Raw genomic sequence first — 19647 nt, forward strand, 5'->3', positions numbered from 1 at the left:
TCAAAACAAGTTTATATTCATAACAATATCAATACAAAGCTGCAAAAAGCCTTCTTTATGCAATACTTGATGACGCCATCCAATGGGATGCCTTCAATCAAATGCTTACAATTGCATCAATAATATAATTTCTGTACATAAAAAAAAATCTTTCAACAAGTTAACATGTAAAATTGGCCAAAAACAATTTTACTCCGACAATAATATTCAGCACTCAACAGAGAATAGGAAATTTCCCTTGGGGTAAAATAACTAAATAGGTAACAGTGAGACACCTTCCGCTAAGCACCCAGAGCTTAGATTAACAACAGCTTTATAAATGAGCACACAAGTATAGTCATACTTTACTTAAAACCACCTGTTACCAACACGCGATGCGTAAACATCAGTAGGTCTTTAATGTAATGCCTCAATCACAGATTTCATAAAAAGTATGTGTACTTAGCTATAATAAAATCAAATATATTCTTAAATACATACTTAAATGACTGATAAAGGAAGATCAAATAGTTTCATTCACTTTCACAATAACCCCAAATCAAAAAATAAATGATACTTTCCCTTCTTTACCAATAAGTAATCGCAAAACTAGTATTGTTAACACTGGCACTGAAACTCGATAAAATTGTGGATAGCATATTTTAAGTATAAACGAAAACAAGCATTTTGGAAACCAACATGAAAAGTTGGTAACTGCATTGAAGAATACTTATTAGAAAACTAAATACAGCAAAACCCATTCAGGAAAGAAGTTAAGGGGTTAAATATTCTTGTCAGGCAGGCATTAAAGCCATCTGTATAAGTAACAGGAACATAAATCACATTATTATCAGATCCTAGTTATACGTTGACCAAGGTTATTATATTGCAAGTTTTTTCCGCAATAACACAGTTTAATAAATGCACAAACTGGGTGACGATGCACTCGATATATCCGAACTATTCCACCGCATTTACATATGGCAACAAAAGAAATTAAAATATGACGTAGGTATATAAAAAACACTGTATTGGTGAGAAAACAAAAAACCACATTCAATGCCACCACAATAAAGTTAGCACCTCATTACCTGCTGTTTTTTAAAACCTTAGCATGTGGGTTCTCCTCGTAACATGACGGCATTGTGACCTCATATGTGCAGCCGTCACGATTACATGCTGTACAACTTTCAAGCGGCTAGCTTAAAATACAATATTGTATATATTCAGACTAGAAAAGGAACTTGAGACCTTTTTATAATATCCAGATAAATGAGAACCACCTTGGTAAGCAAACGGAAAGGTTTTTAATTTTAACCAGTCAACCATCAAATCTCACTAACGATGTCTTGTAACTCCCATCATTCAGTTCCATCAGTAATGGCCCTCTTGAATGTATCCTTTGAGCCTTGTGGGCAATGGCAATTTCTGAATATTGTCCACACGTGTGTATTGTCGAATCACAAACCGACACAGATATTGTAACGATCGAACTTGAGTGAAACGGGAAATCGGCTTTGTAAGGCGAACAGGGAAAGATGGATATCCAGGAGAGCGAGGTCTAGAATAACAAAAAACGCCCATTTGGGAATAATTCATTGAGTGCTCGATTAGCTCTACAACGCTAGTCGAGCCCTCCTGTTCTGAGTCCGAGTAAAAACTAAAGAGTCCATACGAGTGCTCTATTCTAGTATGAAGAGTTTTCCCCGAGCTTCTAAAGCTGAGAGTTAAAAGATACCTATCGGCAGACGAATCTCTAACAAGAAAGGCGCCATCTGGTTGATCCGTTAGTTTTTCCTCAGTTTCTTCTCTCGAAATTGGTCCCCAGTACCACCCATGTTTAGATAATTTGCCAAGTTCACTTGCAAGGCCTTTCGATTTCGACACACTGGGAGTTGGGCTGGAGGGCACGGCATGATCTTTGCCTCCATCAGACGCAAGCCCAGAGGAACGGCACGCAGGATGACAATTTTCTATATGCTCCAGAAAGATTTCGTTGTAATCACCATCACTCGACTCCCGAGAGTCATTTTCGGTGTCATTGTTGCCAACGACAGTGCAATGACTCTCTAAATTACGTAAGTTAGCATGAGTTTCATTGGTACTATTGAATTGACCAGTGTGTACACTTGTACAGGCATAACGGGATACAATAGGCAAAGACCCACTACTGTAGTTATATGGGTTTTGTACTAAATCCGGGACACTGGGAGAAAAATGAACAATACCTTCATGCGAAATTTGGGTAACACCATGAGAGGGAACCCAAGAGTTATTGTCAAGTTTTTCATCAGACCTCAACAAGTGAACTGATGGCAAATTACACAGAAGTCTTGGTCCTCCTTTCCTTTGGTCTGCAGCAGTAAAGCCTTCATTCGATGCTTCCTCCCTAACTGAGTTCGAGTAAGAAGCGTTGAGAGACTCCCTTGGCTTTATCTTTTGCTTGGATTTACACTTTATCTTGTGCGAGTCGTTACTGCTGTTGCCATTTAACTGAAACCTTTTCTTCAGAGATTTTAGAATACTCGGTTTACATTTCGATCTTTCTTCACTCATTGTAATACCGGAGCACTTGCAAATATCACTTTCGTCAGCTGACAATTCCGTCCTGCCGGAACACACATTCTTCGTGTCTGATGGTAGTCCGCCATTTGCATTTTCTAAGATTTCACAACAGCACACTTGAGCTCTCTGTCTAGCGTTTCGTCGCGCTAATGCATCCTTCAAATAGCTTAAGAACATTCTTTTTGATTCTGCTGGGTTTTCTGAATTTACAGCCATTTCGCGAACAATGAAGACAGCCGATGCCTTCCTGTTCAGATGCACTATTATTATCAAACAAGGCCACTCAGGAAAACGTAGCCGATGTTATTTCATACTGGATACAAGACACACAAACAAGTTTCGATATTGCGAACTGAGTCAGAAGATACCTCCACGCAATCATATACCGCCATATTTCGCCTGCAGAGGCGCTTTGGAGCATCTCGTCGATATAACAGAACCTATTTTCTTCTGTGAGAGAATTTTCAATGGTTTTGTTTTCAATGAAGATGAGTAAATGATAAATAATTGTCTATAGGGAGACATTCCCGGTAGGGCAGCTGTCTGGAAGAGGTCCAATCAACGAAGGTTGGGCACAGAAAAGGAGGTACCTCCCTCAAATTATTAGGGTATTTATTTTTAATCACATCTGGAGAGCATATTATTGGAAGTGAATGTGTATGATGCGGCATTATAACGAAATTTACGTTTTAATTAGGATGTCGGTGTTTACTGCTGACGATCCAAGTTGAGCTGAAGCTTATTACCGTGGCACTGACTTTAGATTTTGACTAAACTTAAAGTCAATCAGAACCTGGCTGCTTTGGGAAATACAAATACTGATTCTTCTTTTCACACTTAAACGTTCACCTTTGAATGTCTATGCTAATCAATCAGTGGATAAAAACAAATTATTTTACCGATTGCCTTGATTCGGCCGAGAGATATATTATCCGAAAATTGCATATTTATGGTGATATTCTACGTTCGAATAAGTTAATCTAAGTTACCTTACACTATTTAGGATCTGGCTAGTAGGATCAAAGACAAATTAATTAGTAAGCTATGGGCCACACACTACATGTAGACGTAGCATGTGGCCCATAGCTTACTAATTAATTACGAAGTCCATAGTAGACTGTACCAGGCTACAAGTAGTAATCGGCTTTAGCTAGAATTTCCCTCTCTCTGGTTAAGACCTTCAACCGTAGAAGAGTAGTTATTCCTCCACGCTTTAACTCTTTATTTTTTAAATCTAGGTTAGCAGACTGTGCTATATGGAGCGAGCATTCGATGCGGCAGAAAAAGTAACTAATTTCAGAAAAAAAGACTTCACCACTTGGATACCCTTGTATAGGCTACGATGAAAACACCCCCACCCCGCCCTACTTTGAAAGGTAGCGCCAATTGCGACACAACTTTGAAATATACCAATAAAAGAAGTGTGATATTGAATGTTTTTAAGGTGCCTATTCCGACCGTAAATTGCCCCGTTTTCATAGATGTTTTGCTAGGTAGTTTTATTTACCATATTGATGATGGATTCGGATGAAGAAGACGATGACAACTGCATTTTTTATGGCACTCCGTTGGAACCTATTGAAGAAGGTGGTTTTAAGAAATGAAAAAATATGTCAAATTGAAATGGTTAAAGTACTGCTAGTAATACTAATATTCTCCTATCTAGATGAAGTACCGAGAAAAAAGCCATTCACTTTGGAGGAGCAAGTTGCTGTGGATAAGCAAGGCCGGAGAAGATTTCATGGAGCCTTTACTGGTGGCTTTTCTGCAGGATTTTTTAATTCAGTGGGGACTTTGGAAGGATGGAAACCTTCTTCATTCAAGTCCTCCCGGTCTGAAAGAGGAGAAGGTTTTACGCAAAAGCCAGAAGATTTTATGGACGAAGAGGTTCGTCCAATGTCTTTGCAGTGAATGCAGTCCTTGAAAACTGTACCATAGGATTTATGGAGTGCTATTTTACATATAAAGATTTCTTTGGAACGTTTTATGAATTTAAATTTAAATTGAACATTCATTTTAAGAAGATCAACACCATTGTAACAGTACTATTTCTCTCGATTATCAATTGCTCATTTTAAAAATTTATTTTTAAGTTACCTTTATTGTTTTATAGAAGTGTGTCTCTCAGCACTTCACACTCCCACAAAGGGCGACCACTGCTCATACACGAAATTTTACTGCATAAGTCTTTGCAGCTTAAAAGATTAGATCTCTAAAGTTGAAATTTAAGTATTTCGGTTGATAATTATTTATTAAATGGTCAAAAGATTGATTCTCGTTAAAGATTATCAAATTCTCCCCAGCTACTAGCTTACTAGCTGATGCTAGTTAGACAATTTGGTTTTTTATTAATATTAACACTCGTGAAGTAAAAAGATATTGAATCTTAAAAAACTGAATTTGCTTTTTCTTTTCAGGATATGGATGAATTTGGAATTGCACCCAAAGTGATCAAAGCTACAAGTGACTACAGGGATCAACAGGTCAAAAAAAGAGGTAGAAGTAGGAATTTAGATGGTCCAATCCCTGGGGAGCCGGTGCTTCATTCTCTTCTTCAACCAGTAAGGTATTTACTTTTGTCTGTATAGACAACAGATTTCCACTACTTGTTATGATTCTATTTACATACATTAACCTTAGGCACAACAGTGGTAGCACAACTATGGTAGTAGATCAGGGACTGCCTCTATTCAAATGAATCATGGCAAAAGTAGCAAAATGTATGTCATCAGTGCATTCCTTTTCTAAATTTCCAGATTAGAAGTGTGGGAAACTAAGAATGCTTACTGTAATTTCCTGGTCATAATATGCAATTATACACCCAGTAAAAGGCCCACCCATGTTTTCGCATGAGAAATTTTTTAATCTTCTTGTTCATCATGCATAATACATGCTTAATTTTCAGAGTTGCCGCTAGCATGAGTTGAATTGTCTTCCTTTACCAGTTTAATGTTTCTAGTGAAGGAAAGCCCATTTCCTTTTGTCCTTTCAAATTTCTGGGCATGTTTTGTATTCAGAAGAGTGGATATTTCACTATCCTAATTAAATGCCCGAGCTTAGAGATTCAAAGAGAGGTGGGTCAATTGCCTTGAGATCATATTTTAAGGACTGGTGCATAATCATTGTGGCATATTTTCTATGTTCATATCTGTTATTCCCAAGCTTTAATGTTGGCTTGCTGGTGAGGGAATTGAAGTATGTATTGCCGTATCATTTTGCGATGACCATAAGGATCAAGGGATTATTATTATTGGTATTTTACCAGTGGAGGTAGGTTTAATTATATGTAATGATCATAATTTGATGAACATTGTTATAAATATGTTTGTAGGCAACATGGCTGCCCTTCACACCCTAAGAAAGGGAAATGGAATCATGTTTAGATCTTACTCTGTATTGGTGGAAATATATTTTAAAGAGTATTTAAAAGTTACAGTCACAACATGTGACCTGGTCCTAGGCAGGCTCGACTGAAAATCCAGCTGACGAGCCCTCTTGGGCCGTACCTTCCCACTAATGTGTGTGCCGGCCGTATTGGCTTGGCGTGCATATTAGACGGAAGACACGGCTTGTAGGCAGTCGTAAAACAGCCACAGTCGAGGTTACCCGGGACCAGCAGCAGCATATCGAGGCCCTATGTGTGTGTGTGTGTATATATATATATATATATCTATTTACACACGCGTATATCACCACTCTTATCTTATGACCACTTTCTTCACCGGAACACGCAAAATTAAACATTTAATCCGTGACCTCTTCCCAATTATTATTTACACTCAATCAACATCACTTTTATTCCCACATTGTCCCTCTGTTTCGTTTAAACGCCCATCGAACTTGCGAGACATCTTCAAGTCAACAAAACCAACTGCGAGCACCCCCGTCTCTCCCCTGCCCCTGTCCGTACCATGCAACCATCCACACCGCAAATGTTGTCATCTTCTAAGACCCTCCCCCTTACTTAGTACCAATTCCCAACCGGTCGCCACCTGTACCTCAAAAAATATTTTATATCACCTCTCCTGTAACTTCTGCCCTGCCTTCTATGTGGGCGAATGCACAACTGCACTTTCCCTTCGCATGAATAACCACTGATATTCCACCAAATCTCCCTCACCTTCCTTAATTATCCCATCCTTACTCACACTGCTTCTGACAATCAATCTTTTGATGACTGCTTCACCGTTTCGGTGATTGAAATCCTTCCCAAATCTGCTAGTATAATAGAGGTGAGAACCCGCGAGATGGTGCATATTTGGGTGGCCCAGTCATTTAAACCACCCAGGCTGAACCAAGCCCACTGAATGCATCATATGGCTGCCTGCATATCCCTTCCCACCCCTTGTTAATTTCCTATTCGTCCCTTAACTCTCCTTCCCTCACCCCTCCCCCGCACATGTCCTCTCCGCTCTTCCCCGAGAACACCATCCTGAAGACAACGGCCAAGCAGTCGAAACGTCAAAACAACATATTGCAAGTGTCCTTTCTTTGTGACTCTATGGTTTAAAATCTACATCTGTGTTTTTATATATATTATATATATAAAAAAAACCATAAACACAGTAATCAACCCGAAGGTACGTTTGGTAGATGATGGCAGAGTTCACCCAGTACTAAGCCCGACAGCGTGTGAAATTCACACATCAGGGTATGGGGGCCAGTTCCTTTCCCTGTGTCGATTATGGTTTCCCAGGAAGACCTGGTACCTGAAAAATCACATAGCTTGGGTGGAGCTGCAGGTGCCCAGAGTGCCTTGCCCGGGAATCGAACCCGGGACCCTCCGGTCAGTAGTCCAACGCTCTACCCCCTGGACTACCGCGACCCAATATTATATAATATGTATATGTATACAAACATACATACATACACACACATATATATAGATATAAATATATATATTTATTTATATATACGCACACACAGACATCCATATATATGTATACATACACACCCACAAGGAAGAGGAAGAATATTAAGATGCTCTAATAATGGTCTGCCAATAGATCTAATGTATGCCTCAAAAATGGCTTTAATTGTTTCAAAGAGATGATAGTGGAAAGTGTGCCTGAATAGACATAGGACTTATAATAAAAATTTTTAATAAACCCCTATTTGTAATAAACCTATTTTTCACTTTCATTACCATGCAGTATATGTTAGTCATAATTTCCTCATTGTGTGCTAATGTGAGAACTACATAAATTGTCACATGAGATGGAGGACTCTGTTATTGTAGAAAATGTTTAGAAATTATTTATAATGCCTTTGAGCAGTTAGAAGATGAGAATGTATATTGCATTAAGTTTGTAAACACACAAATGTTGCTATTCCAGAAGTCAGCACTGGTTAGTATAAATTCGGCTTTGTGTTGGTTACCAAGTGTTACATGTGGGAATAATTTTGATTCAGTAGTTTATTTGCTAATCATTTCACCAGGTCTCTTTTCGAATATATTTTGTGTTTCAATGATTTGTTTGATGATAAAATTAAACCTTAGTGTCCTGTGCAATATCTAGTGTTTTCGTATGGTGTGCCCTCTACTTGAATTAATCAGCCTAATTAATTAAAATGAATCAATGAGCTATATATTCCATGAAACTTAATTTCATCCCATAATTAATAACCGATTCCAGGTTATTGTGTTCATTTTTTGCATGATAATAACTTGTGGATTCTAGATTTTAATAAATATCAGTGAACATTTTCCCATGATAGGGACACGGTTGGAGTTCGCCTGTTGAAAAAAATGGGGTGGAAACCTGGTCAAGGTGTTGGGCCACGTCTTACAAAATTAGAAAAAAAGAACTCTAAGAGTCAGCAAAAAAAGGAAAATAAGGTATGCATTGAGGCAGAATTCTTGCTTAGTTGTTTTTGTTAAAACGTAAACTCCACTAGATAAGAATTCTATCAAATCTTCACAAATACAAATATTCCATGCTTGTGAAAATTCAAACATTTCACCTTAAAAATCTCCTAGATTTTAGCATTCATCTAAGGTAATCATCTTCGCAATCATTTAAAAAAATATATAATGGTGGATTATATGTGGACTTGTTTCTCTTCCTTCTAAGTGATGATTCTTTCTCCAATCCTATTCTTTTTCTAATGTTCCCACCCCTTTTTCCCCTAAATTCCTGCCCTTAAGCATTGAACTACAGGGTGCGGCATAATCCAGGCAAACACACGTTTCCTCGTATGAGGTCTCCTCGCTGGGTTAATGAAACCTTCGCCAGACTTCTCCGAAGCATTATACTTAGCCACAGTGTCGTACACAGTTGATCTGGGGTTCCCAAAGAATCGAACTATTTCGAAATATAACGCCCAGCACGAACACTTTCGATATTACTTCAATTGTATTCTGCCCTTGTACGTAACATCTCGGCCATTTTGAGGTTATGACTGTTTACTAGATGCCTGTAGCTTTCAAGAATGCCAATCAGTACCTTCAGTAGAACTACGATATGATGGGAAATTCAAAGTGAAATTTGTCTGGATTTAAGTGCCGCAACCTGTACTTCACTCACTCTAATTATTCCCTTAAACTTTAGTGTTTAATCTAGCTCTACTATTGCTTAAGAACCTCACAATGTACTTTCAATTTCTTGTTGTTAATCCAACATTCTTGCATTTCTCCACTTATGCACCCAACAATAGCTACACTCCTTTGGTGGTCCGACTAATTATTGCTTGATCATCTGCAAACCCGAGTTAATCCTAGTCAGCGACTTTCATTCCCAGCTCATGCCCCTACCATACAACCCTTAGCATTTCCTCAGCATGAATGTTGAAAAGTACAGGTAATAATGAGCAACCTTTATTCCCCTGTCCATCCCCTGATCTTTATGCTTGTGCTGTCTGATTCATGTGCTGCTTTGGAATAATTTGCCCATCTGTAATATTTCTATCAAGTTTTCCCATTATTGCTCTCTCACAATCCATAAAACACACAGATAATAATAAGATACATCATGATTGTGTTATATGTTCCTTTTTACTAATGTTCTGAGCACTGCTATCACATCATTGATTCATTTCTTTGTTTGGAACCCGAACTGACCTTCACCTAGGGAGTTGATGTACTATTTGTAAACTTCTATTGATAATTATAAGCACTACCTTTGGTGAATGCATTTAATATTTACTTTTTCCGTTTCTCTTGATAAATTCTGATATTCAGGTTGTCATCATTGGCCTTATATTTTGTATCCCTATTCCAATAGTGGCCTTCCTCTTCTGAGTCCTCTTCTCCACTGCTCTTGACTCTTATTCATAGGTTTTGTGTGATGAAAACTGATAAATACTTGCCTTCCCTGCTCCTGAGCATAACACCCACCCCAAGGAGCTGATTCCCATAGTTTCAAGGATTTATTATCTGTTTGTCCCCATCCATATTATGTATTTTAATGGGAAAGTAAATGAGGTAGTTTCCCATTATCTTCATCAATTATACTTTTAAACTCCATACAATCACTTAATTGGCCTCCGTCCTGGGATCTTACAACTTTGCCTCCATTACAATTAGGAGAAAGCGCTGCTAGGATTCCTTTCATATTGCTCATACCCTTAAGCTCACATGCCTACCATACAACATGGGTGACCTTACTAGGAGCAATCATCATTCTAACCCAAGTGAAGGAAAGACAATGCATTAAGTGGGTTGAATTTATTTTGAAGAATGTTAAGCCCCTCATATCTAAAATTTCTATTCATGAGAGTTAACTCGAACACAAACTTCAGAATATTGAAGATTTACTGCATTGAAATTCACTGCAACCTTAATGTGTCTTTTGACAAGAGTAGACTAATGCCGAGGCTGGTTTTCTCTCCACCCTTCCTTTCCCATCCATCCCTAATGGCGCAAATGTCATTAGTTGTTGGTTGCCTCCCATAAAACTACTGCTACATATGTGTGCATACAGATAGGTAATAAATCGTGACAATAAACAAGGAATTCATTGTGATTGCATGATACTTTTTGGGTGAAAAATTGCCATGACAAGAAAACAAATGAAATCTGTAATGCATAATATTATGGGGATGTTATTAAACACCAATTTAGATTAATGAGCCATTGCCCTGAGAAATGTATGTCACTTGTTGACATGTGGCACAGCATAATGACTCTAAGACTTGTGAGTACTCCTTATTGTTTTCTTTTTGTCATTCTGATTTCAGGTATTAAAAAATACTTGAGGTGAATCATGTCATGTGACTTCAGCCTTTTGTCTGTGTGCATGAATAGCGGGCATTACCTCAGCAGTAAAATATCTCAAATCAACTTTCCTTTTTTCAATACATTTAGCATTAATTTAACCAATTATGGAATCACCGTATTTTCCCATTGATAAAGGGCGTTTTATCTCTGCAAAAATGTTCAGATGATGAACAAAATGACGATGTGCATTATGTAATGAAAATTGAAAAAATTCAAACATTTACCTACCTGTGTACACAATAATTTAAAGAAGAGTCTCGCAAAAATAAATTAATCTGGAAGCATGCGTTTCTAATCGCATTCCATTTTATACATATGCTCATGTATATACAGATGCATGGCATCAATACACCTTCAAGATAACTATGAAGCCCTAGGTGCGCGGTATCTATACAAATTCATGAAAACTACAAAATTCTGGGTGTTCGTTATACATAAGGTGCGCATTATCGATGGGAAAATACGGTAGTTTAATGCTAATCATGGATTTTACTGATGGGTATTCATGGAATTTTTTTGTACATTAACTTCCTTGGTGCCAATATATTAAGAAAATTCTTCATAAAATAAATTTACTTGAAATGAGAAATTTTCTTTTTTGTGGGAAAAGCATAAGGGAGAGACAAGGATTTATAGTAGATTATGTGGTAAAACCATACTTACAGTGGGTCTTTAGAAGTGGTTCTGTTTAATTTTTAACATTCATATCTCTCCGTCGAATACATTTCATCAATGTTTGTTAGTACATGCTTAAAATAATCATAGACAGTATGTTTTATAATAATTTATGTTTTATTCAGGTTTATGGTTGTTCATTACCTGAGGAGTTTCACTCAGAGAACAAAAAGCCTGACAGTTCCACTGAAGAGGATGAGGATGATGAAGAAATCCTGTATGCCCCTGATGACATAGCACCCTTTAAATGTATGCCTAAAAATGATCTCTTTGGAATTGGGTATTCAGGTCTTGATCGAAGGCCTATTTTGTATGGTGGAAAATCAATACCTCAGGAAAAATCCATTCTGAATATAATTGACAACAAGAATAAAATTTCAATTTCTGGCCAGGTAAGTCCAGCAGTCATTTTATATCCAACAATTCAAAGTGTATATGTACCTAACTGAGCCTAATTCTGCCTAATTCTTTGCAGGCATGTTTTATGATATCCATACCAGGATTTAAAGTGCAAGTTTCTGGTGACCTCATAATGCTTTGTAACAAATGCTTAATGCCACAGAATACTCTGTCAAAAATAAATGAATTCTTCCTCCTGATAAAAGCAAAATACATGGTAGATGCTTCCTATTATAGGAATTTGAGCTTTAATAATTATTGGTAGATGGAGTAGTTTTTCAGGAGGGTGGAGAGGGATTTGACAGGAATAATTAAATATTATTTATAGTGATTATTGGTCATGCAGAAATTACTTCATGTCATTTATGGCTTGAAGTCAATACATGTCTTTTTGTTATTTTTATAATCATCAAATACGTTTTCCAACCAGCTGTAAGCTCTATGTTGGCTTTGCAAAATGATGCAACATTCATGGAGGTCTACATAAATATGCATGCAGAGATTTCTTCATTTTTCCAAGAGAAATGAAAATGAATGAGAGTACTAGTATTATAAAGAAAGTTAACTTTAATAGATGTTATTGAAAAAGTAAATGTACAATATTGGACTAGTTGTATTACTAATGAATTATTCAATGTGTACCATCCACAGCTTTTTTATATCCTCTGGATATAATCTATTTATGGAGATGGGTCATTTATTATTTGTAAATCACAGAACTAATAGTAAATATAGCCCAGAAATCATAAGCAGTATGGGTGTTATTTTAGGTTTTCATGGGGGTTAGGGTGATTTTTGGCAATAATTCAGCTTTGCATTTTGAAAATATGTATTTCTCTACAGACATATGGTTGAAATGCAGTTCCTTTCGGTTCAATTTCAATTCAGCTGATTTATTTTAGTGCATAAATTAATACAAGCCTCATTATTTACCTGTCACAGGCCTTTGGTGTAGGAGCATTTGAGGAAGAGGATGAGGACATATATTCCACAGAAGATATGTCACATTATGATTTTTCTCTTGAGGAAAAACATGAAAAGAAGAGTCAAGTGAAGAGCACACGTTGGAGTCAAGGAATTGATGCAAATTATGCGGGCAGTCCCCTTGAAGGTTTCGTACTGGCAAAGACAAAACAATGTATCCAGCATTTTCCACCCCCAAAGCTCCCACCAGACTTCAAACCTTTTCATAAGGTAGGTAAATAATACTCAAGTTTTATTAGCATTTTTTTACCCTTATTTTAATACTGCCTCACAAATATTTGTACGTAGTCTTCTCAAAAATTACGCAAACCAGTGCAATCTGGCAGCCATGACGTGGACTATAGCGCCTCCCACTAGCAGCGCTAGTTGCCTGAGACCCAATAAGCCTGTGTTTGGGGGATCAGGATGGGTGCGGTGGCTATCGTACTGGCTTCCCACATAGAGGGCCCGGGTTCAAATCCTGGCGGTGTTGAATATTTTTCAGTGGCATCTCGATCCCTACTTGAGGTGCTTTGTGGAGGGCACTTTGAGTGAGTACACCGTCCGTCAGATGGGATGTTGAGCTGCGGACCCCTTGGTGCCTTTCGTAAAGAGTGGGCTAATGCCGACGCTGGGTTTCTCTCCACCCTTTATCCTTTCCTGTCCATCCCCTATGGTGCAAATGACCTCAGCAGTCGGTCGCCTACCCTAAATACTACTGCTGCCTGTGCTTGGCAGATCATCAAGCTGGGCGTATGGTGCCAGTTATGTTAGTATCTGTTGTCCTTGTTTTTACTCATTGTCAAAAATGGAAATTGACGAAATCACGGAATGAGTCAATATGAAGTTTGTTGGTGAAGTGTGGTAAAAGTTACCAAGAAATTACTAAAATGTTGAGTTCTATTACATTATATGTTATTTTGGAAGCCATGGGATTGCTGCCTTGTCATTATCATGTTTTTTTTTATTTTTGACATGTTTATCATGCAGTCAGTGTGTATGCACTTTGTTTTTATGATAATACACCTTCTGAGCTTAAGTAAGACAAATATCCAATGTTTTGATCAATATATTCAACCAAGTGTTGCCTTCGAGAGATCTAGTGGCTGCACGAGGAAGTACTATGTATGAAATTCATTTGCTAAGTTAAAAGCCTCAATCATGAGTGGAATATTATTTTAAAATGACACTTTTGGGTATCATTTTCTTCAATAGATTCGTCAAACAAGATTTGAACCTTCAGCGGAAGTAAGTGAACCACATGGTAAGAAGGGTTTGGGACGCCATGATTTGACAGCTGCAGCAAGAGAGATAATATTGTCTGAAACACCAAGAACACCAAAATTGGCTGATATTCCTCAATTTGTGGGTCAGACTGAAATCAAGGTATGAGCCATCAAATTTCTATTGTATTTATGTTGGCATAGTTAGTTGCCTTATGTTATGATAGGATGATGTTTAGAAACCGCATTATTTGCTGTTGGAGAAAGTTCAAAACCTGTAAAAACTACCCTGCGATCATCCTAGATGTTTTTTCATGAGGCTGATTACTTGTTTGGTATGGGTTTTGGAAAATACATTTTAATCAACTTATTCAATTATATTTTATTTAAAAATTGGATTTTAAAAAACTAGTTTTTAAATTACTCATTGAATCCTAAATTTAGCTTATGCTCATAACATCGTTTTCATTTGAAACAATTTTTTTGTGATAAATATGGTTTCAGGTATTTTTCTCATCATTTAATGTTACTGCTCATTATACAGAAGATGTTATCAGTGGATGCATATTGATTAACTGATATTTTAAAATATGTATAGGAAGGGAGAATGTTAGGCTCATAAGGAAGGTAAGAAATGGGATAGGCATATTTTGGATGGAACTAAACAAGGAAGGAAGTATGAGGAATTGAAGAGTGACTTACTGTAGTGTCGGACACATTGTGTTTTGTAAGGAGAGGCTAAGATTGTTATTGCTGCTCAGTCTGTATGCATCTAAAACCTACCGTAAGCAGTAGAATACCATTAATAATTCCCAATCAGGTACCATACCTGTCAAAGTAGTCCATAATTGGTAAAATGTTATGGTGTATCAATTCACACGACTCAATCAACCAAGCCCTTAGTAAATGCTTGCCCAAGATTGTTGGTTACCAAAAATGAATGTATTATTCTTTCAGGTGGAAACTATTTCGGATCACGAATCATCTGAAGAAACTGCAGAACCATCTACTCAAGTGCCTCTCATGTCCAAGGATAAAACGCAATTCAAACCGTTTGTAGCAAATCCAGACAAACAGCGTCGCTATGAACAGTATCTTGGTCTGTTAAAGTGCAATCAAAAAGGTAGAGGGCTCTCATTTTTTATTGTATGAGGGAAACTCTTGTTGCAATCAACTCAGAATTGCCTTCATTGAATCCTATTCACGAGTTTATATGTCATCTGTTGACTACTGATATCAAATAGATTTTCTAACTGTGGATTGCTCGTGTTACTTCAAATATGAGTATGCAATCCTTTAATGTGCAAATTCTTTCATATTATGTAAATACGTTAAATGATTTTGGTGAATTTGAATCCAATGGTAACCCATGCCCACTGGCGGTACAAGCAGCTTTTCTCTGTGATGTGATACCTCTTAACAGTGCCTGTAATGAGCATTGGAATGACTAATATTTTGTTGGGAAAAGAAAATTATATTTGGTAGGTGTGTGTTTCTTTCATTGTCCTCTTAGAGGAAATGTGGTTGATAAAAATTATCAGAGAAATAATGATGAGCATCACTTGTTCTCCTTCAAAACTATGATTCTGGCTTTGAAAATTTGAACTCTTAGGGCTTCAAAAATTTAAATTTATAGGTTTATGTTGTACACCATCTCTCTTTCTCTTTGCATAGAGTTCACAATTTATCCCCATTTGCTAGGAAGAGATGACACCTGTTTGTCTAGCTTTGCCAGAGCTCAATGTTGGCCAAAAGTGCAGGAAATCTTACATATATTACAAGTTATCACCGATAATTTCAAATTTTGGAGCATCTGGTTCAATCAGAAGTTACCACCCAGTGAAGTTTTAAAGGCTCTAGCATGAACTTTCAGGATAATCATATGTTGGTGCCATCGAAGAGAATAAAAATTGTGGTTTTGCTACCGTTACGTGTACTGCACTACAAAGTCAATCTGAACATTGCCAAAGTTCTTTAAACCATCATGATAAGTGCTGAAAGTTAATTTTTTTCATGTGCTAACTACTTATAATGTCAGAAAACAGAGGTTATTTGAAGTACAATCCTTTCAAAACAACTATGCATTTGAATAAAATGATGAGGGAGGCTAATTTTATGCAGAAAAATGTGGATTTTTTTCCGTGATATATCAAATTGTTCCCCATTGGATTTATGTTTTTCTAGTATCACCTTATTGTGAGTCAGAAATGAGTATCTCCTTGATATTACTCAAATAATCAAAATCTAGGGTCAGCAGCATTGCATTTTTTATCCTGTAGTTACATTTTTTACCGATATACTTTTTTAATCACTATATATTGTAATATTCCAAATGTTTTTGCATTTTACTTAATTGTGGAAAAGGTTTTTTATTCTAGTTAAAAAGATATTAATATTTAACCATGATATCCACAGCATATGTGTGTATATTGAATATCACATGCCCACATGAACGTAAATCATGAGTGGCTCTTTTACAAATGCAACATATTAAAATTCAAAGATACGATTCTTCCCATTCTCAGCCTTTGAGAAAGACAGATAAAACATTTAAAATCATATTCAGCACATTACTGATGAATAATCACTGGCTTTATTTCATCTCTTAACATAGTATTTCTTTCACTTGGTTTCAGCTAAACTCTCGAAGCTTCAACCAATCTCCATGACCGAATGGGAGAGGGACAGAGAAAGGGTTGAGTTTGAACAAGCCGCAAAGCTTTATAAACCACTGATGGGTTTAATGTTTGACCGCTTTGTGTCTGCAATGCATCCAGATGTTGGAGATGATGGTAATAATGCTACCATCACGTTCCCTAAAGAGGAGGAATCAGAAAAGAAAAAGGCAGCAAAATTGAAAATGTATGGTCGATTGACTCGTGAAAGGACAACATGGACACCATGTTCCCTCCTCTTCAAAAGATTTAATGTGCCAGATCCCGGTATAAGGTAAGAAAAAGTATCATTGCTGAAGTTTTCTGTCCTTGATTTCTCTCATGTTGAGGCAACATGGTTACCAATGAATTGAAAGTGAAGAAAGGTTTTGTGTAATGCTTTTCTGCGAGAAATCATTTGCATTTGTTACTTAATCATCAACAGATCTTCTTTGAAATTGTTGTGCACTAGTTCTCATAATTCTCACATATCAGTTACCTACATTTCTGACAGTTCTCTCTCCTGGGGTCTGGTTTTATAGGGCATGTCATCCTTGTCTGACCTTTAGTGGGACTAGTTCCTAGCGAAAATATTGGCAATTTTTCATAAATGTTTAGGGTCAGAAAAAAGAATATTCCCAATTGTATATTGTTTTCTTCATACTGATATGATAAATGTCACTCCTAGAAATGAAAATGATTAACACCATTTATGAAGTTACGATGATTTGTTGGAACTTAAGTGACTTAACTTACTAATGTTACCTTTCTATCACTCTACAAAGTTTTATATGCATTTGGAGTGACTGTCCAGACAACTCTAAAAACCTTGAAAATCTTATGTAGCCAGTACATTACTTTCTCTGTACATTTTTCCTTGTCATAATCTAAGGTAAGCACAGCATTTAACAATTGTTAATAAAATGTTGCATTACTCAGGTATCTCCTGAACTCAAGTTTCCCTTTTTACTTTGCAAAGTGAAATCCAAGAGAAGTATGAGAATCATCTCCTTTCGAAGTTTATTCCTAGGTATTTTAGAAATCTCTTACTCTCAGAAAGCAAGACAGGAGTGTAGATGTATGTAGCTGTTAGTGAATGAAAATTATTCACGGTGAAAGTAATCATATTTGTGTTTCAATGTTGTGATCATAACATAGGGCAATAGCCATTACCTGAAAGATCTTTCACTATTAATTACTATGGTTTTAAATTATTTCAGACGTGCTCCGTAAATTCTAGTGCACAAAATAAATGTTTTGACTGCTGATTGAAAAAAAAATTCATCTAGGGCATTCTTTCCTTTCAGTGCTGAGCCAGAGGTGAAAAGAAAATCAACCAAGTTTTCAGTGTTCGATTTCATGGCAACATCATCACATAATTCAGCAGTGGCTACTCAAGAAAGGACGGAAAAGACAGATGAAAGACCTAGATTCGAAAGTGGAGCTGTTCCAAAAGTTGGTCAACCAAATTCAGATGGAGATGATGTACATCAAGTTCCAGTTTCAATTCAACGCTCTACTCACAAAGAGCCAAAGGAAGCAGATAATTTAAATGTGAGTAATAATTGTCATGTACCCTAGGTAAATATTTGTGATTGTCAGCTACTTCTTGCCAGTGTTCATGCTTTTTATTCTACTATCCTAACATAGGGTTGCAAATTAGGCAGTACATTCAAAGTAAATGGGTAATAATGAATGGTTGAAATTTCATAAATGAACATCACATATTAGATGCAAATAAAAATCAATAAATGTTATCTTGGACATCCTTCAGAGTTAACTTTTTAACCTGAAGATATTTACTGTAAAACCCAGTTGTGAGGAAATATTTCTGCCTAATATAAATTTAGCAAGTCTGCCAAACTGTTATTTAAAGGGGCTAAAAGATGTAGTAACCGCTACTTGAGTTGTTAGGTATTGTAATACACAACAACTCAATTGCATTTTCCTTGAGTATATTAGGTCCATGTAGTTATGTCATTTGTTTACTTTTTCCCATAGGATGGTGATTTTCCTACCAATAAAATAGATCTCTTCAAGGCCATATTTCTGAGCAGCAGTGATTCAGAGACAGAAGAAGAAACGACCCCTCAAAGTCAAGACATTAGAGTGGTTGAATCATTGAGTGCAGCTACCTCTGGAAGAACCAAATCCCCCATAACAGAGAATACTCCCATCGCCTCAGAGTTGAATGTTGATAGAAATACTTCACCCCCTCGAGGTGTTTTTGCAAATCTAGATCTCGATGCAATAAATCACAGGTGTAGATTGCAAAAAGATGAAGAAAAAGTTGAAAACCCACCTAAGGATGAATGCAACAGCATCACTAAACTTATTGATGCAGACATAGACAGTGGAACTTATGGGCCTAGACTCCCAGATAAATTTAAAATGGATGTATCACATACCATTCAGGCAGTTAGTAAACCTAAGGTTACAAGTGACAGTAGTAGCTCAGATGAAGTGGAATGGGTTGAGAAATCTTCTCACAAATCCAAAAAGAGTAAACACCATAAAAGTCATCGTAAAAAGTCTAAAAAGCATAAATCAAAGCACAAACACAAAAGGAGGTGAAGTGGAATTCTGTCATCGCTTGTATATATAAAAGTGCAAGTATTGTGCCTAATGTTTTAAAATATATAATTTCATTTTTCTTCCATGTTGGGTGTCTGTTGTCTTGTCCCCTCGTTGATGAAGATTTTTTCACAAATGTAGCTAGTAGCAATGGGAACAAATTTAAATGAATTTGTCTACACTAGATGAAGTGAACTTGCAATATACCATGTTTCTTCTTGCTCAATAAGGAATTATTTACTGGTTCCATTTGCGACAAGGGGATCGAGATGGTGTGGTGGCTAATGCACTGGCTTCCCACCCAGAGGGCCCGGGTTCAAATCCTAGCCATGTTGAATATTTTTCAGTGGTATCTCGATCCTTACTTGAGGTGCTTTGTGGAGGGCACTTTGAGTGA

General features: G+C 36.9%; 2 protein-coding genes across 3 annotated transcripts; one reads left to right on the forward strand and one right to left on the reverse strand.

Annotated features, from left to right (window-relative positions):
- Positions 1 to 17: 17 nt before the first annotated feature.
- On the reverse strand, positions 18 to 2836 carry Socs44A (Suppressor of Cytokine Signaling at 44A). Its single transcript, XM_071595607.1, has one exon. The coding sequence runs from the start codon at positions 2758 to 2760 to the stop codon at positions 1354 to 1356; it is 1407 nt and encodes a 468-aa protein (XP_071451708.1). The 5' UTR covers positions 2761 to 2836; the 3' UTR covers positions 18 to 1353.
- Positions 2837 to 3878: 1042 nt separating this feature from the next.
- On the forward strand, positions 3879 to 19319 carry LOC139696223 (G patch domain-containing protein 1 homolog). 2 transcript variants are annotated; one of them, XM_071594893.1, is made up of 12 exons: positions 3879 to 3920; positions 4026 to 4131; positions 4211 to 4431; positions 4962 to 5110; positions 8263 to 8383; positions 11563 to 11829; positions 12779 to 13030; positions 14015 to 14185; positions 14980 to 15145; positions 16659 to 16971; positions 17984 to 18230; positions 18678 to 19319. In XM_071594893.1, exons 2-12 carry the CDS (start codon positions 4059 to 4061, stop codon positions 19248 to 19250), a joined length of 2553 nt encoding a protein of 850 aa, XP_071450994.1. In that variant the 5' UTR covers positions 3879 to 3920; positions 4026 to 4058; the 3' UTR covers positions 19251 to 19319. The 2 variants fall into 2 exon arrangements, with proteins under 2 accessions (XP_071450994.1, XP_071450993.1); XM_071594892.1 differs by lacking the exon at positions 3879 to 3920 and having other exon boundaries at positions 3994 to 4131.
- The last annotated feature ends 328 nt before the right edge of the window (positions 19320 to 19647 follow it).

This window comes from Hetaerina americana, unplaced genomic scaffold, assembly GCF_022747635.1.
Source record: "Hetaerina americana unplaced genomic scaffold, ioHetAmer1.1.p SCAF_7, whole genome shotgun sequence".
In the NCBI taxonomy this organism is placed as follows: domain Eukaryota; kingdom Metazoa; phylum Arthropoda; class Insecta; order Odonata; family Calopterygidae; genus Hetaerina; species Hetaerina americana.